The following is a 24685-nucleotide window of genomic DNA, read 5'->3' as shown; positions in this document are numbered from 1 at the left end:
GATGCAGTATATACATGGGAATCTGGCTCTAACAGTTCTTACAGGTGGGGATGAGAGTCTTGGACCTGGTGCTATGCACGTTGAGGGGACCGCATACAAAACAGCTTCCCATTGGTCAGGCTATGTCAGGACATGGACTATCCTGAAATCACCCACACGATATGTTGTCAGCCCTGTATCGAGCCGATTTGCACTATAGCGTGTCAAGGTTTTTGTTAGGATGAACATTCCATTTCTGTCCAGTTTCTATGTGTATGTCTGACGTGTCCCACCCAAAACATTTTGTTCATGATTTTACGACTAAGATATTTCTTCTCTCATGATTTTGTGACAACTAATCATAGGATAATAACCCAATCATAGTAAATTCGGAGAAAAAATTCTGGCTGGGTGGCTGGAGGGCAGGATGGTCACGTCCAAAGGACTTGCAGGCTACTCGTCCATTTGTTTGTGTTAATTTTCTCCAGTTGCTCGAGTTTCATTCTCACATCGCAAAACACCCTTAACACATAATTGGTCACACATCTCGACGCAGGGCCATCGTAAAAACGAGTGAAACTTAAATGGTTGAATACAACGTAATTATTTATCTCCATTAGATATTTTTAAGTCATACATGCAATATAATTTAGAGCTCTTTGTCAATCCACTGCTGAGTGAAGGCACCTTCCCGTTCCGCATTGGTTGTGGGGGTTATTTGAGAAGGGGAAGAGGCCAATGATTGGTGCAGACCTCATTCACCACTGACGTTAGCCATGGCTGGGACTCAAACCTAGGTGATGGGTTCAGAGCGCAGTGCGAAAATGACTCCCCATTCTATGACAATGCAACTAAATAGTACAAATGGGCGGTGCGGTAGTGCAGGGTTTAGCAAACTGCACTAGCAATCCAAGTTACGCGACAAACAACCGGCTGCGATTGATATCTGAACCGATCCTTGGAGTTACCTTCTCACGTGAGTGTAATCCCACAACTCACATTGACTGACATGGCGTGGGGAGGCCTCCATCCAGCAGTGGATTGACAAGGGGCTGTAAATTACGACAAAGTACATGATTATTTAACACGTGACCTTTCAAGACCAATACGATTCATAATATATGTTTCAATCAATCAGTTTGCGTGATTAAAATGTGCGTTGTACACTCTGGATTGTGGATCGCCCTCCGACATACCAGCCAGTGGTGCTAAAGAATACACAGGGATGCTTGTGCACCTGTCAACTTTATTAATTGGCTATGGGGCCGTCCATAAATGACGTCACGCGATTTTGGACGATTTTGACCCCCCCCCCCCCCCCCATCGTCACACGGCGTCACAAAAAGTCAGACCCCCCCCTCAAATATGATGTCACAAAGCTCTGCCCCCCCCCTCCCCAATAAAACATGCTTCAAATCGCTTTAAGCTATTGTCATTGTAGTGCGTATTTAATGTGGCGCTGCACTCTGATGTTGTAGGATAAAACATTTATTAAAACTTCTATTTAATTAAGTAGAACGTGTTGTCTATGTTTATTTAAAGTTGTGCATTTTGATGTGACGTCACATTTCTCACCCCCCCCCCCCCCTCGTCACACATCGTCACAAATATCTGACCCCCCTCCCCCTAGGTGCGTGACGTCATTTATGGACGGCCCCTATGTCGAGTGTATGTATGTGTGTTGAACTTCTTTTGCACCGTACATGGCCAACCGCGCTAATCCGAGATGCGGGGTAAGGGTGGAGGATGGTGTAAGACATACATTTTATTTCCGCAATCTGACCCAAAATGTATTACGAAGTACCTTATTGTTATAGTTTATAATCAACTGGACACGACTTTAGTTTATTCTTTGACATCACTGGGACGGGCAATGCCAACCATGATTGTATACACCTGATGTACCAGTAATGTCGCCCAGTAATCACTTTTGTATGAATATTCGGGCTAGTATACCACGTTCACGTGAGAGCCATCATCCCACACGTCGAGCTTAACCTGACACAGACTCAGCGAGTCCTTCCTCCCAGGGATGACGATGAAGACGTATTGGCCCCGCTGTGATTCACACGGGAAGCGCGCCGATTGGCCCGGAGTCACAAAATGTCTTTTGCGCATCTGGAAGACAGCGCGGCGGTGCGACAGCGATCAGAGCAACGCACGACCCAGGAGCACACAGCACGAGTGGACACGTGGCAGCAAGACGCTTCAGAATTCGCCAAAAGCCGCAGTTTTGTCTCCACTCCGAAAAGCATTTGAATCTTAAAAATCAGAAGCATTGTTTTTGTGGCCACTCTCATACAAAAAAACCCTTAAGTTTAAACAGTGTAGGTGGCGCATTCAGCAGTGACAATTCTATAAATTAACCTATGGGGCTTGTACCCCCACCCCCACCTCGTAATGGCTGAAGTAACAATTACGTTCACGTGAAAGCTAATTATGACCAATACCACCATGACTCACCATCGCTTCCTTACTTCTTCCAGATCCCGCAGGTGGTGACAAGTGACAGCTGAGGATAAGGGTTCGCACTTATTGGGTGTTTAGTGCCCCAGTATTTCAAAAGTGCCTCACATCATACTCTTAGGTTTTTTTCTGGTAAAGTCACGTAGGTAAAAATAATTAATAAAAATAAATAATAAACATATAATGCCTCACATCACTTTACATTATGGGAACCTCATTTGCCAGTAAAAATATGATAATTGTTTTTTTTACCCTTCTATCTGGCAACAAAACTGACACCTTTTTACAAGGAGTCATGTTTGCATAGACCGCAATACCTGCAGTCATAATACAAACAAAAGATATAACTCTGACAATGTGCACTGTCCTTGGAGTTGATTGGTCCACACCCGAGACAGCTTTCCTTAGAGCCTAGCCAAAAGGCGTCATCTGGTCCAACCCATGTGAGACTAGGCCAGTGGCGGCTCCTGCAAAATCTCTCAGGGGGGGCAAATGTCTGGATGATTGATAAGGATAAGGTCCACCCATGCAATGGATAAATTAACAGCTTAAGCATGTAAAGGCAACTTCACTTCTTTAATATTAATGAAAAATAAAGTGACTCTTACAATACATCTTGTTTGTTTCTATACTCACTATTAAAACAAACCACTCAAGTTTATTTTATTAAAGATTCCACTAGATTTTGATTTAAAACTTTCGTGACTGCAGGGATTCATCTTCTTGGTTCTTTCGGTAAAGTCACGTAGAAGGGAAGTAATAAAATAATAAAAATAAAACATAATAAAATTATTCTCACGACGTTTCGGCCACAACGCAAGCAGCCGTCCTCAGGTGAAAACCAGGTCCGTCGAGGCGACAGAGTCTGAATGAAACAGCACACGAGCTTGGAGCATATATATAAGCTGGGCGCCTTGACAAAGGAATTTGCATATCAAGAGGAATTTAGCATATTTATGGGAAATGCAGGAATGTGATTAGTACTACATATGCATGTGCATTATGCAGGATTAACAGCATCAAAGGGAGCTGCAGTTGCTGCTGCTGCTGCAGTTGCTGCTGCTGCTGCAGTTGCTGCTGCTGCAGTTGCTGCTGCTGCTGCAGTTGCTGCCTTATCCATTTTAATATAACACTATGTATTATTCTACCCACCCTAATGTGTATCACACTGCTATATATTTACTATACAATTACGACACCATACATTACTCTGCACACTGCACCATGCCAGTGAGTGGAACGTTGTGGCCGAAACGTCGTGAGAATAACTTGCGTTGTGGCCGAAACGTCGTGAGAATAATTTTATTATGTTTTATTTTTATTATTTTATTACTTCCCTTCTACGTGACTTTACCGAAAGAACCAAGAAGAAGATTCCACTAGGTGGCGATAAATGATATTGTTGGATGAAACGTGCTTACGTATGATGACGTTAGCACGTATGATGACGTAAGCACGTTAGGGCGAGCCCTCCCGGAAGCCATAGAGAATGCATTGCAGCGCCCCCGTTCGAAAAAAACATCTTTCAATGTAAGTCTATGGGGCCACTCGGGGCGATTCTCAGCCGGAGTGAAATCGCCCAAAAAGAGGCGGTACTCCACAGAACGTGACATGACGCTGATTGGACTATATCCAGAGGCTGACAGTGACGGCTAGCGTGACTCTGTGGTTCAATGACATTGGTGGTGCGTCGCCCAATTGCCCTAATGAAGAAACCGCCCCTGGACTAGGCTCTAAGGAAAGCTGTCTCGGGTGTGGACCAATCAACTTCAAGGACAGTGCACATTGTCAGAGTTATGTCTTTTGTTTGTATTATGACTGCAGGTATTGCGGTCTATGCAAACATGACTCCTTGTAAAAAGGTGTCAGTTTTGTTGCCAGATAGAAGGGTAAAAAACCAATTATCATCACTTTACATCTCAAACATTCCAATGCCCGCCTGTAGTTGTGTATATCTCTAGCCTGGGGGTCAGCTGACCTCCAAGATCTCATCCCACTGCTGGAAGTGTTACACTGGTTGTGGATGTGGGAACCATCCCTCCAATACTTGCGGCCCCCTGTTTCCTGTGTCGTGGGATCTCCACTGGTTAGGGGCTTGTATCGGGGAAACCTGCACAATGTAGTGAGTCATCAACTACGAGTTGTCAGACCCCAGAAACCAAGCCTGGTTACTACTTGGAATGGATGATCACTAACACGTGCCCAGGTAATACAGATGTGGGGTCGTGATGTGACTAGGAGTTCATAATAGAGGTTTTTGGGTTAGATTGCATAGAAAAAATGTGTCGTTAAAACCCGCCACCACCCGACACAGCCAACTAGTAAGGGTTGTTACGTAAACAGAACGTGGTCAATTCGTCACTAGTACAGCACTAACCGGTGTGTTGGAGAGCCAAGCCACAACATTTAGAATCTGAGTATGGATGATATTGGTCGCGAAAGCCTACGTGTTAAACTAACTGTTCAGTGTCACCCCCTCGTATGTGGCTCTTCTCCAGGTACTACCCACTTGCCTGCATTACTACCCACATGCCTTCGATTATCACGGTTGGCGACATGCAGGTGCGAAAGAAGTTCAACATGCCAAATGCTTCATACTCTTAGGCTTTTTCGGTAAAGTCACGTAGGTTAAAAATAAAATTAATATAAGTAATAATAGAAATAAAATAATAAATCACGACGGTTCGGAGGCAACACAAGTCTCCGTCATCAGGTGGGACCGTCACAGCTAAAATTACTGCATCAGGTGAGTAATTTTAGCTGTGACGGTCCCACCTGATGACGGAGACTTGTGTTGCCTCCGAAACGTCGTGATTTATTACCTGATGCAGTAATTTTAGCTGTGACGGTCCCACCTGATGACGGAGACTTGTGTTGCCTCCGAAACGTCGTGATTTATTATTTTATTTCTATTATTACTTGTATTAATTTTATTTAAAAATTTTACCTACGTGACTTTACCGAAAAAGCCTAAGAGCATGAATCCTTGCAGTCACGAAAGCTTCAAATCTAGAATGACAAATGCTCATCAATGGAAGATCCCCAATGCAGGACGCTTCTCTTTGTGTGACCAGGCGAGGCTTTGCTGGGGAAATAATCGGTATTGGTGTTGTTACTTACAGGGCATTATCGTTGTGATTGGACGATTCTCCCACTTTAATGTGCGCTCCAAAGAGACGAATGCCCTCCGCGTCGTCTCGATTGGTGATCCTGACGGCGTCCACCGTGTACACGTCGTCAAGCTCGATGCAGAACCAGGGCTCCCACTCGTAGCTGGTGGCGCTGCACATCCCACTGCAGAAGTTGGTGCCGTTGGTAGCGTCGATGGCTTTGGACGCTTTGTGGTCGGGCCCGACTGTGCTCGACTGCATCGCCTCCCCGTACGCCACGCTCACTGGTGAAAGAAAATGTCCTCAAGTTAGAGTGTGTTATGCCATCGCTTGATAGGGTAATAACAATCTCCGAATACAAAAAAAAAACATTGTTAGTCAAACCGTATTACTCTCGCTAAATAATTACACCGGTTAATAAACAAGAACCTTATTGAAGACCTGAGGAAGGAACATCCCTGGTTTATCTCTGCCCCGACAATTGAGGACTACTCTGAACTGTCTGAACAACACATGGAAGGTGTGCAATATTTCCTCCGTAAATGAAAAACCGGGAATGTAGTGAGGTGCAAACCATCGTCCGCACATCACTGATGACCGCCCAAAACAATACGCGTATTCTGGTGTAACGAGCGGAATCCGCTCAGCTACCCCGGATGATGTGTAATGGTTTATAAATTAAATATACAAAAACAGCAAAAGCTCTGTTATTCGGCACTTTACCATCCGGAATGCTCTTATTAACGGGCATCTGTCATAGACGGCAATATGAGTCTTCCTTTGCGCATCCGTGCACATTTTTGTTCTCGTTATTCATGTATTAATCTTTCAGTTTTGGATTTGCTAAAAAGTGGGGGTTTTGTGCTTGCATCATCAATTGATGTGCAGTGTTGTGGGATGGAAATTGCATGACGCTCTATAAAATGTAATAATTATTACTTGTTGTTTACGGGAGCTTCAGGACGTTGCCGAGTGATGGCACTAGCGGCAGTCTATACAAATAATACTCTACCGCTGTATTGTGTACTCTAAACGGGCCCCACTGCTTCTCTACAATTAACTTAGAATGTTCTACAACTCACCGGTGAGTACCTCTGTCAAAGAGCATATTACTTCTTATGCCATCATTAAAATGTAGGGCTTAGGTTTTTTTCTTGAAAAGTTTTATGTAACTTGGAAAATGTGGTGAACCATAAGTATAACTCTTAGATAACCGGCATATTTAATTAACCAGCACCCTTAATTCCCCATGGATTCTGGATAACAGATTTGTTGTTGTTGTTACTGTATATCCTTTCTCCCCCCCCCCCCCACAAACACCATACGAAACAAGAAAATTATTATTGACAAAGATCCTAATTATATTCCAATTGAGTGAAACAAGTCTCGCGATCGATTGCGAGATTGGCCCCGGGAGATGCTGTTCCTGAATGACTTCTGAAGTCACCACTATGCCCTGCAAAGTGTTAATTGCATGACAACACTCACAACCTCAAATTTCGATTTAAAGCTTTCGTGACTGCAGGGATTCATCTTCTTGGTTCTTTCGGTAAAGTCACGTAGAAGGGAAATAATAAACGAATAAAACATAATAAAATACACTTCTCACGACGTTTCGGCCACAACGCAAGCAGCCGTCCTCAGGTGAAGAACAGGGCTGCCGGAAAGACGCTGTCTTCACCTGAGCACGGCTGCTTGCGTTGTGGCCGAAACGTCGTGAGGATTGTATTTTATTATGTTTTATCATTGTATTATTTCCCTTCTACGTGACTTTACCGAAAGAACCAAGAAGACTCACAACCTCAGTTCACAGACCTGGTGTATGTATAGCCATCCACAATCTAAATGTGAAATAAGGAGAATTGATTCACATACTTTCATTTTGCAAGAGGGGAGTAGTGGAGACTTTAACCTCGCTTAAACTCAACGGAGCATAGGATGTGGAGTTGATGGAGATGTAGCATCCCTTCACTCCTTTACAGTTAAATGTCACCACAGTGCTTTGGGCAGTCTTCTTGAGAGTTTTGCACCTGCAAAAAATATAGAACCGTTGCAATTACGAACATCAACTTTGTTTATGCCCTTCATCTGCACACAGCAGCCAGATGCTTACTTAGACGTTTAGTCATTGTGTTGTTCCGGTGTCACCATGTCCTGGTCAAATTCAGCTGGAAGGTACTGGGAAAAAAACATTCGATTCACAGTCGAAAGACTGAAATTTCAAATCGTGGTCAGGATTCAGTTAAATCCATCATCCCTCTGGAGCCAATAAAATAAGCACCACTTGGTGAGAATTCAACAGTGTTTATATTATTGGGAGATTGGCCCCTACATTGGCAACGTATAATTTGCACCACTGACAATAATGAGTGCCACTCCAGTCGTGGCCCTGAGTAAATTTCTAATTTGAGCCAGAAAATATCTGAAATGTCAGCCATAGGACTTGTGGTACGATTCGGGAACACCATGACCTACTCTTGTCACAGAGTCACTGATGGTGATCAGTGCAGACAGCACCACTTTTGTACATCCCCGCAGAGAAGAACTGTGTTCTGAACACACTATCGTGATGCTCCTATGAGGCCCCCACAAATCCACCCGCATGTGACCTTAACTCAGTTCAGCGCATGACCAAATATTTGTGACTAGCCTTTTGCCAGTCCAAGGACGGGTGTATTGCAGTGAATCTGAAACTTGCAAGCGGAAATCAGACCGCGACGTGATATTCATTACATCAATTCGTGTGCAATTTGTAAGGCCGCGGTGACACAGACTTATTTCATTTAAAGGTTATAATCCCTTGTTCATCACGACGTCCTTTTTACTTTGATGTCTCAACAGCGTTACGGAGACCGCGTGACGCGAGGGTTCTGCCTTTGTAGTGAGGGTTGTAAGTTGACGCCGAGGAGGGGGGAGGAGGCACCTCGCCCCCCCATGTGGAGTGACGTCACCCGCTAATTATTATGAATGGGGGTGGGGTGTCCATTTGGAGGACGTCATCTGTTCATAATTATTAATGAGGGGCGCTGTGACGGCACATGCTCATGATTATTAATGAGGAGGGCGCGTACTCCATGTGGAGTGACGTCACCCACGCATGATTATTAATGAGGGGAGGGGGTCCATTTAGAGGACATCACCTGTTCATGATTCAATTTTGACATAAAACTTTCGTGTCTGCAGGAAATCATATTCTTTGGTTCTTTCGGTAAAGTCACGTAGATAGAAAGAATAATAATTATAATAGTAAATAAAGTGAATAAAAAATGTAATAATACAATTAAAATAGAAGAAAAAAAACACTAATGTAGACTGTAGCCTGGGTTCTTAATCGGAGTGAGTGTACTGGCAGTCTATAATGTAGACTGTGGCCTGGTCATTAAGATTTGGTGAATGTACGGCCAGTCTATAATTTAGACTGTAACAATGTTATTAAGCTGAGTGAGTGTACTGGCAGTCTATAATGTAGACTGTAGCCTGGTTCTTAACCTCGGTGAGCGTTCTGGCAGTCTATAATGTAGACTTATTCTTGGTTCTTTCAGTAATACAAATAAAATACAAATAAATATAAAAAATACAAATAAAAACAAAAAACCACGACGTTTCGATCCCAACACAAGCGATCGTCATCAGGAAAAGGGGGGTTAGCCTCTAAAGGCAAACTGTTTATAAAGGTTTAAAGATGGGCGTATCCCAAGTGTGTCAGCAGCATGCGCAGGGCAGCTAATGTTAATGTAGGAGAAAGCAACGCCAACACAGTGGGTCTACACCAATCAAAGGGCCACCAGGCAATCATTGCACCGAGCTCCAAATACCTACACTACTGACGGTGGAGGTTGACAAGAAAACACAAATCATGTCAAGACCCAAAGTGGTTGTTGACATCTTTCCAATGATTGCTGAGTTTATAACCATCCTCTCGGTTGAAATTGTGTCTGTGTCTGTATATGTGAATGGCTTCATGAACGAATATTTGTTGATAGCCAGTAGGCTTGCAAGGTATTATAGTCTTAGAGAAATCAATTTCGTGTGAGCCGGCCACATTGAAATAATGATCAGCCACGGAAGAAATATTGGTCCTATCGTGTTTCAAATATGCCTTATGCTCATGAACATGGTCCGAGACATGTCGCTTAGTTTCCCCAATGTAACTGCTGCCGCACTGGTTCGGTGTTAGTTAGTTTCTTTGTTCACCAAAGTTCCTGTGCCCGGTACCATTGCAATCATTCAAGATTTGGTCCAATAAGGATTGAATGCTGATGTACTGGCCCTGGGGAGACACTGCCTCATCAATACATACTTCACCTGGAATGGAACATTCTACAAATAAACTGAAGGCACCCCAATGGATTCTCCCTTATTATCCGGTTGTAGCCAATATTTTAATGGAAAAATTTGAGATGGACGCGTCAAGGCATCCACTCTACACCTGTTCTTGTGGAAGAGGTACGTGGATGACACGTTTGTCATCTGGTCACATGGCTGACCGGCTCTGAACCAATTCCTCACCCACATCAATTCCATACACCCAGCCATCAAATTCACCATGGAGGTAGAAAAGGATGGCAAGCTACCTCTCTTGGATGTCTGAATCACAAAGTGACTTGATGGTTCAATGCGACATTCTGTCTACATGAAAGTAACCCATACAGACGCCTATCTAAAACCTGATTCCCACCACCATCCATCCCAGAAGAATTCCCTCATCTAAACGCTACACCATGGAGCTCAATGTATCTCCGACCATGAACACCTAACCAGTGAACTCAAACACGTACACCAAGCTCTCAAGGCGAATGTATATTCTGACTACACAATCCGCAAAGCCTACACCCCAATCGTGAAGAAGGAGCCATCTGAGGATCCAATCAAAACCATCACCTTGCCATACATAGCAGGGGTAACTAAAAAGATTTCCAAACTCATGAACAAACACAAGATCCACGTCCGATTTAACAAAGTACATACAATTCGTGATCTGATCCCATCTGTGAAGGACAGGATTCCTGACATGCAATATCCCGGCATCTACAAACAAACTAAGCTGTATCTGGGGCAGCAGTTACATTGGGGAAACAAAGTGACATGTCTCGGTCCGTGTTCGTGAGCAGATTTGAAACACAGTAGGACCAATACTTCTGCCGTGGCTGATCATTATTTTAATGCGGCTGGTTCACACGACATTGATTTCTCTAAGACGATGGTACTTTGCAAGCTTACTGGCTATCAACAAAGATTCGTTCATGATGCCATCCATATATATAGACACAAACACAATTTCAATCGAGAGGATGGTTATAAACTCAGCAATCATTGTAAATATAACATCAACCACTTTGGGTCATGACTTGATTTGTGTTTTCTTGTCAACTTCCACCGTCAGCAGTGTGGGTATGTGGAGCTAGGTGCAATGATTGCCTGGCGGCCATTTGATTGGTGTAGACCCACTGTGTTGGCGTTGCTTTCTCCTACATTAATATTAGCTGCCCCGCCCATGCTGTTGACACACTTGGGATACGCCCATCTTTACACCTTTATGAACAGTTTGCCTTTAGAGGCTAACCCCCCTTCTCATGATGACGACCCCTTGTGTTGGGATCGAAACGTCGTGGTTTTAATTTTTCATGTTTATTTTTATTTTCATTAAATTTTTATTACTGAAAGAACCAAGAATAAGTCTAGATTATAGACTGCCAGTATGCTCACTCAGGTTAAGAATCAGGCTACAGTCTACATTATAGAATGCCAATACGCTCATTTAGTTTAATAACCATTACTACAGTCTACACCATAGACTGCCAATACGCTCACCACCTTGAAAAACAGGCTACAGTCTACATTATAGACTGCCAGTACACTCACTCCGATTAAAAACCAGGCTACAGTCTGCATGCGTGTTTTTCTGTTATTTTCTTTTTTCTATCTACGTGACTTTACCGAAAGGACCAAATACAAGTATTTATAATTATTAATGAGAGTGGCTAGTCGACGTGGATTGACGTCACGCGTGGGACACATAGACATTCTCGGCTCATTATAGGAGTAAATGGCTCTTTTGTGCAGTCATTGGTGACCAGACAGAGACCATCATATTCACTCCACGGAAGATTTTGTGTTTTGGGCCAAAGGCTGGTATTCTAACCTAAATGTCCAGGTTTCTGGCTTTGAATTCCCACTGCAAATTGCATTGGCCTCCTGTGTTTCACAGGAGATCAGCCTATTTTTTGGAGCAATACTCATATCAAGAAGTCATCATGGACTAGTCGTTGATGCCACTGCAGCTCACCATTTCTTCCTTCTGTCACACGCCAAAACGATTGTGCAGTCAATACCCAACCTCCGAGGACTGCTCTTATCGTCTCAATATCATCAACACCTGACTTTACGTCTTCCCAAATAATTCCCAAACTCTGGGTGTCCCCAGTGCTTGTTTAAGTAACCTGCCCTTCCCAATTTTGTGCATATGCTCTATCACAACCTCCTCATCCTGATTACAACTATTACACTCTCCTCCCATGGTTTATTTGGAAATTACATCTTGTTTATCCCATCCTGCCATGAACATCATTGCATCTTCTATATGTAACTATACTCCTCGGCCAGAAGTCTTTTTCTAGCAGATTTATTCAGGGTCCAGTGGCAGGTGGTCAGCTAACATTTTTAGTGTTGGCCTTTTTTCTGGCCACTGAACACGGACCACTGCCCAAACGGTTAGTCTACTCTATAATTTCCTGTAATAAGCCAGTACTAATGATGGTGTAGATTTCTATGAAGGCTGAGAATGTTAAATGCGAGGAACAGCAGACATAATGCACATATTTCAATTGGGATATACTTGCTTCGCATATCCGGTCACGAAGTCGGAATTTATTCCAATGTGGACTTTAGTAGAAAATGTGTGTTTGTATATATTATCGCTCTGGAACATTATATTCACAGCGTAGACTTGAACCTCCTGATGCATGTCCAGTTTCCACCAACTTTGATCAAGACCACCCTTCGAGCTCGTGCATTTCTTCAGGTTGTAGTTCATCTCCGGGTTCCCGTCAATGTTGAGGGAAAGCGAACTGTCTTCACAATTGGTGCTGGCTCCGTTATTGCCTAGAAGGTGAAGGAGAAAGAGAGCACTTGTGTATAATCTGCAGTTTGTAGGGGATTGATACATAGAGCGGTGCTTAAGTCGGGTATAGGGCAGTCACATATCCGCCCTCACCAATTTAACCAATAAGCAAATAAATCGGCCACACCCAATGCAGTCTGACTAAACACAGTGTAACTGCCACTTTCGATAAATATTCACTTATGCAACCTTATCACATGTTGGCCTATACCTCATTCCTCAGTGAGTCGGATATGCGATGTGCCATATATTATAGCAATGACAAGGGTGAAGTATGTTAAAGCAGGGTTTTACATTATATCGTGAAAAAACGATTATGAGTCCACACGATGGAAGTCTTTTTGGTATGGATGTATTATATTCTTTCTCTCTCCCCAAACTTTCTGGAACTCTTCCGAAGTTCCGCTCGGCTCTCCTCTCTCCTTATTTCCCGCCATATATATCCCCCTTCAGGTTTCCTCCAAACTCCTGTCTTTTGTTTCACGCCTTGATTCCGTCACCTGCCTTTACTTCTCTGAGGTGTGGTCCCGCATCTTCGCGTGACCCTCACTTTACCGTGGGTGTTGGTCCCGTGTTCTTAACATCAGCTTGTCCCCGCACGACCTTTGCAACGAGTATGCTTGCGATTTAGTTACTGGAATTTGAGGTGGCATACATACTGCAAGTGAAAGGAAAGCGGAGAAAAACTGGAACACTCGTATGGTTAGATCAACGACCGAGTCTCTAGGTTGCAAAGGCAGCATGGACTATAAAGAACTAAACTAGACTTTTCAACAATTTTTTCTTTGAACAGGTAAGGCCCATTGTGCAATATAGCTCTTTTTCAGAAGCGACCTGGCCACAAATGATAGCTCAACGAAGTGGCTTATCATGTGGAAATATATAGCAGCCAAGAATTCTAAATGCATGTTTCTAAATGTGGAGGGAAAAACCGAAGCACCCAGAGAAGAATCCACACAACGACGGGGAGTGAGACATGCAAACTCCAAATATACAGGTGTCAGAGTCGAGATCAAACCCACGACCTCCTGTACACCAGGTGAGGGAGTTAATATATTGCCATGGTGGCATCCCAAGTTCAATCGTCACAGCCAAAGCTGTTGATGCAACCATGTCTCATTGCCAATGATTTGTCCAAAATTACATAGCTGCTACACAGTAGACACAGTGATCAAGAAGAAGAATGATTATTGGATAAAAAGTTAGTATTCTAATCTTATACCATCACAGGAAGAATGGCAATATTATGAGTTGGCCTTCCTCCAGTATTGTGTGGACAATTGTATTATATGACTTTCTTATGGCAGCAATATGTTTCGGAGCTATGTGCCAATGCCGAGGTCTACTAGTCACAACGGGAGGGCATCAGGAGAGAGCTGTTTACTGTATGTGTGTGTAATGGTGGACAGCAGCAGTAACTGTGCTGGACAGACAGTACACACGCCGGTGAGCGTGTGCACGGTGTGTTGGCAGGGCGGAGGAACTGGGACAAGGGTCAAGGAGGACCCCGTCTGGAAGCCCCTGGGAACTGCTAGTGGGTTCGAGAAGGGAGGCGTGGCCAGGGTGGAGCTAGGCCACGCTGATAGGATAACAGGAGCCAAGAGCGGGAGCTTGAGGCTGCCGGTTCTGGGATTGGACTCGTCTCGTCGTTGCTATCGTCTCGTCGTCGTTGTCACTGCCGTCCTCGCTCGATATTGCACTGCCAGATAGTTATTGGCTGTCTCAGTCAGCACCATCAATGTTAGACGGCTAGTGTTGTGTATAGGCTCGGCTAAGCGACTGTAGAGAGTGTGCAGGCGAGCCTCCTACAAACCTCGTCTCCAAATCACTGACACTACATATGTATGCTGAACTTCTTTCACACCGTACGTAGCCAACCGTGCTAATCGGAGATGCAAGGGATGGACAACAAACTGAACACAAAAAGCAGTTCTAAAGAATATTGTTTTAAGTTTAGATTTAAAAGTGCATAGCTCGAGTGGCTTACTAATATCGGAAGGAAGAACGTTCCAGACGGCCACAGAAGCGCCTCTGAAAGTGCATGATGCAGTGACTGTCTTTGTTTGATGGTCACTGCATGGGCCATAGTTTGGGTTGCAGTCACATGCCTATGCCTTGTCTTTAACTTCCCATTTATGAAGGATATTCATTCACATTGGCCTGTAGATGTTCTGATGCCCTTGATAGTTTCATCAGTGGTGAGTGGGGAAGTGGGTGTGTGAATGAGTGGGTGGATAAGTGTTTCACCTGTATCTTCAAGGAAGAATGTCAAAGCCAGGAAGCTAATGTTGATGCGTACATTTTTATGAGGGTTCTCTTAAAGCATCTCTCAGAAAATGTCTTCAGTATTTTGCATGTGGGCGGAAAAATGTTTGCCGTACTCGCAGAAAACCCAAGCAGGCATGGGGATAGAACAAAACAAAAACCCAGGAGGGTCAAACACTTATTTTGTGTACTGCCTTCGACTGGATACCTCTCATAGCCCTGCAGGTAGAGTGTCTCACGCACATCATCATCACCGCTCTCATCCTTGCATGATTTACCAACGCTACACACCTCCAAGTCGCTGGTTTACAAGTGTGCATGGCTTGCACGCCAGGTAATAACACATGTGTATGGAAAAGAGGCAGGCTCGATGAAGTGAGGAATTGTGTTAAATAGTTACCTATCGTGGGGTTTGTTTGTGTTTTCCCACATTCCCCAAGCTGCACCAGCGCCGCCAGCACGAGCACGAGCTTCATTGTCCTGAAACACAAAACGGCACCATCAGCCTGCGTGACGGGCACAGGCAGCTTTGACCTGGAGCAAGGGGGCACTCGACCTGTAGGCAGGGCAACATTTCCCACTAGATATATCCTGGATCCCTGCGAGGCTGGCTGGCTTGGAATACTGATAATTGTCGTGTAAGGCACGACCACTCGAGTACAAGCGTGCAAGCGAGTGGTGAAGGTGAGAGAGGTTTAGTAGTAGGTTATTACCCTTTTAAACTGGTACAAACCTGACACCTTTATTAAACATTAAAGGTGTCAGTTTTGTACCAGTTTAAAAGGGTAAAAACCTACTACTATATTTTGCCACTGGTAAAAGAGATCTCATAGTGTGAGAGAGGTTGTTGCGTCTGTCGCCCGGAGGAAGAGGGGGGACGGTGGGCTGAGCCACTCCTACCTACCAACCAGCCCTCCCCCCATCATCTCATCGTTAATATTACAGATGTATAGTCAATGCAATGTTTATGTTTTGTCGTGCTATTGTGCAATGTACTGTGCTTTGACGTTGAGTTCGTAGACGGGCAACTCAGTTCAGCTATGACGAGTCTGACCGCCGCAGGTACTTTGCCTACCGCGGCATTTCCCAGGATGTTCGGCCCCGTGGGTTGACGAGGGATTTGCTCTGTGCGGTTGGACGCGGCTAAGATTCTCATCTTTGCATTGACGAGTGGTGCCGCGGATGCAGCACTCTCTTGCGAGTACGATTTTGTTACGTTTTCGTGTGACCAATGCGGCGCTCAACGTGCACAATGGCACTACGCGACTTTACGCGCATCGCCACTTGCATCTAGCCATCAAGCCATTGACGTTAGTCACACAGACGCCTAGCTGGCGAATAATTAATTTTCAAGTTACAATGTTAGCGACGAGCCTGGGGCGAGGATTGGGCGTAAGTGAAGCGATGCGGGCAGAGTAATAGAGACGGCGGTTTTTTGCCGAGGTGAAATTTAACAAGTAATATTAAAAACAACTTTTTTTTAAAACACTAGTACGGTACATTTTAATTAAATGTGCCGTACTAGTAATGGAAGAACTCCACGACTCCGGGAAGTGGCCCCGAAGCTTGCCATAACGTAAGGGGTCGTGGGCAATTACAGCCAACGTCAGTTGAACGTGGACAATTAGACCCAAGCCGAAACATAACATATAAAAAATATTGTTAAAACATTTTTTTTATGATAGAATATAGTCTTGTCATCAGTATGACATAAGTATACCAAGTTTGCAGTCGATACCACATTGGGAAGTGGGTTAAAATTGAGTTACAAGATTTGAGGATGCAACAAAGACAACAACAACGACAACAGACAGAGTGAGTTAAATAAAAGCGTGTACTGTAATAATAAAAAATAGAGTACACAGACCATAAATAGAGAGCGACTCAGCATCCTTGAGTACAATAACAGTGGCAGAAATAAAATAGAATTAGTTCTATATAAAGAGGGAGGGGTGATCATTTTGGACCCCGGAACGGAAGCCTATTTTCTCATAAGGTCTATTATTTGTCGAACACGGTTATGTCCAACACAGAATTTTCCAGGAACGTAACCCCAACATTCAACGAGGTGTGCCTGTACAAGATACGCCTATCCACAATAATAATATTCCTATGTAATTAGCCCCTATGAAGGAGCATTCAGTATCAAACCAATGTATAAACCGTTGCTCATGAAGCCACGGTGAATCATCAGTCCATTACACATTGTGGTCATTGAACTCTCAGATAATAGCATGCAAACACTGAGATATTTTTATTACTTTGCAAAAAACAACAACGCACTTTTATATCAAGAATGTTGTACTACAATCACAAAATTACAAGTTCAACTCCTGGCCGGGGTTTGACAGCCCATCATCCTTCCTCGATCGATAAAATGAGTGCCACTTTATGGGAAGTCAATGGCGGATGTCCTAATACAGACGTTAGCGCTGTACCATGTGAATGTGTAATCTCCACCGCTGGCTCAGGGCAGACGACATAAGTGCCACCATCCTATTGTGAGTTAAAACAAGGTGGCACTTGGGTATTTAAACATAGAACACGCTACGAGAGACGCCACATTTGTGTTTCATATATACAAGCCCTGCTGCTGCTGCTGCTTGGGCACATGTCACGATCTACAGATGGAGACATCAGCATGTGAACGTATCTGCATCCTTATGAATAAAATCCGAATACCATTTTAGTTTCACCATTGATTTGTGGCTCAGATCGCATAACTGAAACGTGTGTCCTAAACTCTCCACCTGAAGTTGTCACGTGAAAAAAACGCGTCAATGTATTACTGATTCAGCACCACCGGTAATGTTGGAAAGCAATCCAAACAAACATTTTACTATTGGGTACAGACGTGGTTATAACCGGCATCGTCAGACAGTTACCAGAAATCTCACATTCAGAATAATATCGGTCGTAAAAACCTAAGTATTACAGGTTTTTCCACTTTTTTCTGGCAAAAACCAGGTGTTTAAGATGTTAAAACACCGAACTGAAACCTTTTACAAGGAATCATGTCTGCATTAACCACAATACTTGTGGTCAGAATTCAAACAAAAAACATACTCTGATAATATATCTATTGTCTTTGAAACTGATGGGTCCACACCAGAGACAGCTTTCTTTTGAAGCATAATCTCAAAACGGTGTTAGACCAGAGGACGCCAAAAGTCGCCAAAAGGCATCCTCTGGTCTAACACCGTTTTGAGACGAGGCTCTAAAAAAAGCTGTCTCTGGTGTCGACCAATCAGTTTCAAGGACAACGCATATATTAGATTTGAAGCTTTCGTGACTGCAGGAATTACTCGTTGATTCTTTCGGTAAAGTCGCGTAGAAATAAAATAATAATAATATAATACGACGTTTTGGTTGCAACACAAGCAACCATCATCAGGTAAGAATGAATGATAAAACACAAGACACGGAAACAACATAGGCAGACACACATGCAGAGAGAGACACACACGACACACCAAACGAGACACACCAAAAAAACACAGACATGGAAACAACATAAGCAGATACACATGCAGAGAGACACACATGCATATATTATAAGAGTATTTTTTTTTTTTTTTTTGCATTCTGACCACAAGTATTGTGGTTAATGCAGACATGATTCTTTATAAAAGGTTTCAGTTTGGTGTTTTAACGTCTTAAACACCTGTTTGTTGCCAGATAAAAGGGGACCAACATATTCTCATTACATTTACCTGTGTTGTTGTGTCATAGTACAACATTGTAGTACACTTACTTGGTAGTCCGTCAATCCTGCAGTCTGCTGACGGTATGTCGAATGGGTGTTGCATCCTTTTTATTCTTAACCTCAACCAAATAACGCTTTAAAATGGTGTTTGTGTTTGGACATAGAGTACGTCTTGAATACAACGTGCCATTGTTTTCTCACAAAAAGCTAAACAATGACACAATTCACTTCTCGATTCAAGAACAATATTTGCTGGGTGTTTGGTAACATGCTCACAGCTGCTTCTGTGCATCAAAGTACAAGGTAAATATTGACCAAACGTAACCTTTCATTTCAAAATGCAGCTGAAGCCGTATTCATCATTGCATTGAATGTGCTAAAATGTACGGTACTAGCTGTACTACCCAGCTTCAGCCCGGGACTTGTATCCACCACGCCCGGCCGCCTTTGTCTCCCCAGTGGCGATGTTAATACGCCACACCACTCTCCCTCCCTCACCACTCTCCCTCCCTCAGCACTCTCCCTCCCTCACCACTCTCCCTCCCTCACCACTCTGTAGAGGACGTGAAACTTTGATGAATTTACCTCAGAGTCGCGTGGTGGCTGTCGAGGCCTAGCACCGTGCAGAGCCACCGGCCTCGCATAAATTGCCCACCCGGCTGAGGCTGGGTACGGGTGCCGTCCCCCCCCCCCCCCCCCGCGCTACAATAATACTGTCTAATCGCTATAATTTTATAATCTACCGACCCTATAATAGTAATTGCACACATTGTGGTGGGGGGGGGGGGGGGTGAAGAGGACGTGAAACTTTGATGAATTTACCTCAGAGTCGCGTGTTAATGCGTGCGCTTATTTTTAACGGGAATTAAAAATGGCGTCCACCCCGCGGCGAAGGCGTCGCTACCCGTTGCCAGGGGCAACCGCCGTCCAATGAAAGCGGCGAAGGCGTCGCTACCCGTTGCCAGGGGCAACCGCCGTCCAATGAAACTGCGTATGGTTCGGCGACCCACAGACAGACAGACAGATTCGCGATTTTACATATATAGATTAGCAATTGCCAATTATTTAGCTATTTCGATTTACTATTTTTTTCGTAACATAACTTGTTCCAACGATGTATTATGTAACATGTATTATTTGGTTAATAAAAACTGCTGTGGATAGACATCCAGCAGTGGATAAAGCTGGCTGCTGCAAATGATGATCAGGACAAATCCTTACCAGATTTCGATATTGGTGGGTTGACGTTGATGTGGCAACGAGTTGCAAGCAGTTTGCGTGTTACATCTTTGCAGTACTATTCATGGTTTAGATTTATCACTTCTCCGCTAATGTTCGTCATGGCTATGTATAGGAATCGAACTCAAGTAGCCAGATTTATAGGACATGCGTTCGATAACATGAGTGAAAGATGGCAGCCTTCACGGGGTCCACTCTTTTAAGTGAAAAATCACGAGTCATGCCATCATCGACCTGGTGAATAAACATCAGTCAATGATCTCTCCGTCTCCAGAGCATCAACTCATCTAATAATGTAGCGACTAAACCTACAAGATGACTTCAAAATAACACCATAGGCTTGAAACTCCTCCTCAGTGCAAACAAGGCACAATGTTCGACTTTCCCTTTAGCACTGCTACATATCAGAGCCACTGCAATAGGTCTGTAATAAGTGGCTCCGACACCATAAGAACTTAAGTCGTTTATTAATAAATCTTCGGTACAGCTTGGTTGTCTCTCGTCTGTCTCTCTCACTATGGAATGATTGCCGCCCAAGCGGGTTCACTGCCCCGCGCCGCTGGCTGACGGCGTGCCAGAGGTCGCAAACGGCTTTTGATTCCTTACCCGTACCCGTACCCGGCCGCACCAGGGTCGCAAATGGGTACCCGTACCTGGCCGGGTACGGGTAGCCGGGTATCGGGTAGGGTACGGGTATCGGGTACCCGGTTGCGACCTCTGCGGCGTGCTAGGGAGCGGTGGAGCGGCTGGAGGTCGAGCCGCCACGTGGCCGATGGAGATAGTGCTCTCATTACATCACCCCCCCCCCCCCTCGTGATAAAATATCAATCATGAAGTGCAACACAATTAGACTAGAGAGAGGAACGGAACATGAACAGAACAATGCAATAGAACTAGCAGCACGCAATAAGGGGTCCAAACTGCTTCAGGAAAAACGAGACGTTTTAGAGCGTGTGTGCATAGCCGGCCCATCCGCCAAGGGCGGAAGAAGAACAGGAACTCTGGCCCGTGGAAGCAGATGTCCAGCAGGGGGCAACACCGCCGGATTCAGCACAGGTGGACCAGACGGAACAGTGGTCTCCTTCCCTCTCGACGTGTCCATCAGGGGCGCTGTGGGCGGAAAAGAAACAGACTCCGGAAGATCACCATGCACAGGAGCAGCAGGCCCTGTTGGCCACGTCAGGCACCGGGATTCCAGGATTTGGGGATGACGATGGCCCCACGGGAGCAACGAACGGTTTCAATCATGACGGGTGAACGTACCAACGCCGGCGAGCATGACGAACCCGGACACACTGAGGGCGAAACACCTCAACGATCGTAACGGGCCCCTGTCAGGGTTTGTGGAGCTTAGGAGAGGTGCCAATAGACACCTGTGGGCAATGAAGCCACCCACTGACCATGGCATGTCCGACTTAGACCTCCGTGCACAACACTCGTTCCGGGCCTGGGTCTTAGAAGTATTCACCCTGGCAGCCTCCCAAGCCTCGGAAACACGTCAAAGGGACTCGCGGATGTGATCCGGAAGAGTCGGCTTAGGAGACAGCACAGGGGAACTCAATTGGACATCAACAGGTGGCACGTTTTCTCGCCCATACATGAGGAAGAACGGCGAATATCCTGTAGAAGCGTGAAGCGCCATCCGGTAGGCAAAGAGGACCCTGGGTATCTGCAGATCCCAGTTGACCTATCGCTCATTAACGGTCTGGCACAACGTGGCGGACAAGGTACGATTTAGACGCTCGACCATACCATCCGTCTGAGGGTGGTAGGGAGACGTCGACATTTTCTTGGTACCCAGCATAGTGCAGACGTCATCCAACAATTTAGAAGTGAAATTTCTACCCTGATCGGTAAGCAACTTTTCCGGAGCCCCCTTATCCATCACATAGCCATTCACGACGGCGTCCACGATGGACAAAGCGGATTGATCTGGCAGGGGCCATGCCACTGGCCAACGGGAAAAATATTCGACGCCAACGAGAATACATTTATTACTCTTTGGTTCTTTCGGTAAGAACCAAAGAGTATGGATCCTCGCAGTCACGAAAACTTCAAATCTAGAAAACATTTATTCCCACGAGGTGTCACGGGGAATGGTCCCAACACATCCGATGATGAGGCTGTGTGGATGATGAGGCTGTGTGGATGGTGAGGCTGTGTGAATGGTAACCGATCCCGGAGGGTTTGAAACGCCAACCCTTCCTCGGGTCCCCATCTGAACTTCTGATTTTTACCCGTTCATACGTGCAGGGGCCTAGCGATGGTAGAAAAATGTGGAACGAAGCGACGGTAGTAGAACGCGAACCCAGCCCCCCCGTCACCACCACAGACCTTGCTCTGCCCCACCCCCCAACCCCCCACCTCTCCCTCCCCCCAGCCCCCCCGTCACCACCACAGACCTTGCTCTGCCCCACCCCCCAACCCCCACCCCCCAGCCCCCGTCACCACCACAGACCTTGCTCTGCCCCACCCCCCAACCCCCCACCTCTCCCTCGCCCCAGCCCCCCCGTCACTACCACAGACCTTGCTCTGCCCCACCCCCCAACCCCCCACCTCTCCCTCGCCCCAGCCCCCCCGTCACCACCACAGACCTTGCTCTGCCCCACCTCCCAACCCCCCACCTCTCCCTCCCCCCAGCCCCCCCGTCACCACCACAGACCTTGCTCTGCCCCACCCCCCAACCCCCCACCTCTCCCTCCCCCCAGCCCCCCCGTCACCACCACAGACCTTGCTCTGCCCCACCCCCCAACCCCCCACCTCTCCCTCCCCCCAGCCCCCCGTCACTACCACAGACCTTGCTCTGCCCCACCCCCCAACCCCCCACCTCTCCCTCCCCCCAGCCCCCCCGTCACCACCACAGACCTTGCTCTGCCCCACCTCCCAACCCCCCACCTCTCCCTCCCTCCAGCCCCCCCCCCCCGTCACCACCACAGACCTTGCTCTGCCCCACCCCCCAACCCCCCACCTCTCCCTCCCTCCAGCCCCCCCCCCCCCGTCACCACCACAGACCTTGCTCTGCCCCACCTCCCAACCCCCCACCTCTCCCTCCCTCCAGCCCCCCCCCCGTCACCACCACAGACCTTGCTCTGCCCCACCCCCCAACCCCCCACCTCTCCCTCCCCCCAGCCCCCCCCCCGTCACCACCACAAACCTTGCTCTGCCCCACCCCCCAACCCCCCACCTCTCCCTCCCTCCAGCCCCCCCGTCACCACCACAGACCTTGCTCTGCCCCACCCCCAACCCCCCACCTCCCCCCCCCCCGTCACCACCACAGACCTTGCTCTGCCCCACCCCCCCAACCCCCCACCTCTCCCTCCCCCCAGCCCCCCCCCCGTCACCACCACAGACCTTGCTCTGCCCCACCCCCCAACCCCCCACCTCTCCCTCCCCCCAGCCCCCCGTCACCACCACAGACCTTGCTCTGCCCCACCCCCCAACCCCCCACCTCTCCCTCGCCCCAGCCCCCCCGTCACCACCACAGACATTGCTCTGCCCCCCCCACTTCTCCCTCGCCCCAGCTCTCCCGTCACTGGTAAACAAAGTGCGCCCACTTCAAACATTGTCGTTTATTTGTAGAAACAATTCGAATCATTTAAAACGTGATAACATGTGCAATTTTAGTGCGAGTGGTTTATTCAGCAGTGCTTTAGTCAAAGGTAAGTGTTGCATAGTGGATAGTCCTACCATGAAAAATGAAACGAGTTATGACATGTCACACGTGTAAAAAAAAAATGTGGGATAGCCCGCACCTCCATAAACCCCGCAGGGTCTTGTTTTGTTTGTAAAAAGTGATATACCCCGTGGGTTATATGCGAGAAAATACGGTACATCGTTTCCATACTCGATTTATTCACAACTTCTAACAGATTATAGCACTCTCACGGAACAACTTTTTTACGCGGAGATAAAAATCTTGGCAACGTAAAACCGCGTATAGCCAATACATCACTCCCGTGCTGTGAAAAACAGACCTCATTAGGTAAACCCTTTAAAGCCAAAACATGCGTTCAGGGAAACCGCGTTGGGCATGGTTTTCCTGTATTTGGCAAAGCATCCTGGCAGGACCTTTTTGATAAGTGTTCAATTGACTGACACGAGACTTTCTACGGTGAAATAAAATGAGGCTACTCGCCTCAGCTGTGGCAATGTGGGATGTTTGCCTCTTGCTCAGAGCACCACCACAATGCTTACACAAGTGTGGAGAATATGGTGAGCAGCAAATTGGCTGCAGTGAGATAGCCAGAAGACAATCGGTAAAAAAATGCGTCATAGTTTCCTTCACGAGTAGCTAATTACCATTCTTTGTGGAGTGTTTGGTAACAGCTGCTTACGTGCGTCAAGGTCAAACAATACAAGTTAAATATTTACCAACGAAATATTTCATTAATAAATCCACTGAAGGTGTGATTATTTTTATTATTGTTAGCCAATGTCAAACCTCTTCATTTGCGGATTTTACTTTTGTGAAATAATTTTTTTTGCGATTTTATATTTGTATACCGATTCAACTTTCGTTCCTTTGACTATTCACGATTTGTCAACATCGCACGGTTGGGGAGGGGTAATTGCGCAGTCCAGTGCCAGGTTTTTTTTTCATTTCGATCATGGAGTCTAAGCGTCAAGTGAGTGGAGGAAGTGAGAGCATGAGTAAAAGGCACAAAAACGTTATTTTTAGCTCAAAATGTAGAGATGTGGGATATGCTGGTGGTAATAGTGCATCTGCTGACAATTATCTTCACACCCCCATCATCATCCGAGGTAAATACAACTTCCAAATTTAGTTTAATTTAGATTTGT

General features: G+C 45.9%; 1 protein-coding gene across 1 annotated transcript; it reads right to left on the bottom strand.

Annotated features, from left to right (window-relative positions):
* Positions 1–1654: 1654 nt before the first annotated feature.
* Positions 1655–18834, bottom strand: LOC133348628 (uncharacterized). The gene is made up of 6 exons (XM_061561552.1): positions 18695–18834; positions 15341–15420; positions 12395–12656; positions 7431–7585; positions 5566–5839; positions 1655–2097 (listed from the first exon to the last, which is right to left on the bottom strand). The coding sequence occupies exons 2-6, from the start codon at positions 15414–15416 to the stop codon at positions 2076–2078; spliced, it is 789 nt and encodes a 262-aa protein (XP_061417536.1). The 5' UTR covers positions 15417–15420; positions 18695–18834; the 3' UTR covers positions 1655–2075.
* Between the last annotated feature and the right edge of the window lie 5851 nt (positions 18835–24685).

The sequence above is a fragment of the Lethenteron reissneri genome, chromosome 27 (assembly GCF_015708825.2).
Source record: "Lethenteron reissneri isolate LAM-NWPU_2019-01 chromosome 27, ASM1570882v1, whole genome shotgun sequence".
Taxonomy (NCBI): Eukaryota; Metazoa; Chordata; class Hyperoartia; order Petromyzontiformes; family Petromyzontidae; genus Lethenteron; species Lethenteron reissneri.
Note: the sequence above shows the minus strand (reverse complement) of the source record. Positions and strands in the feature narration are given on the sequence as shown.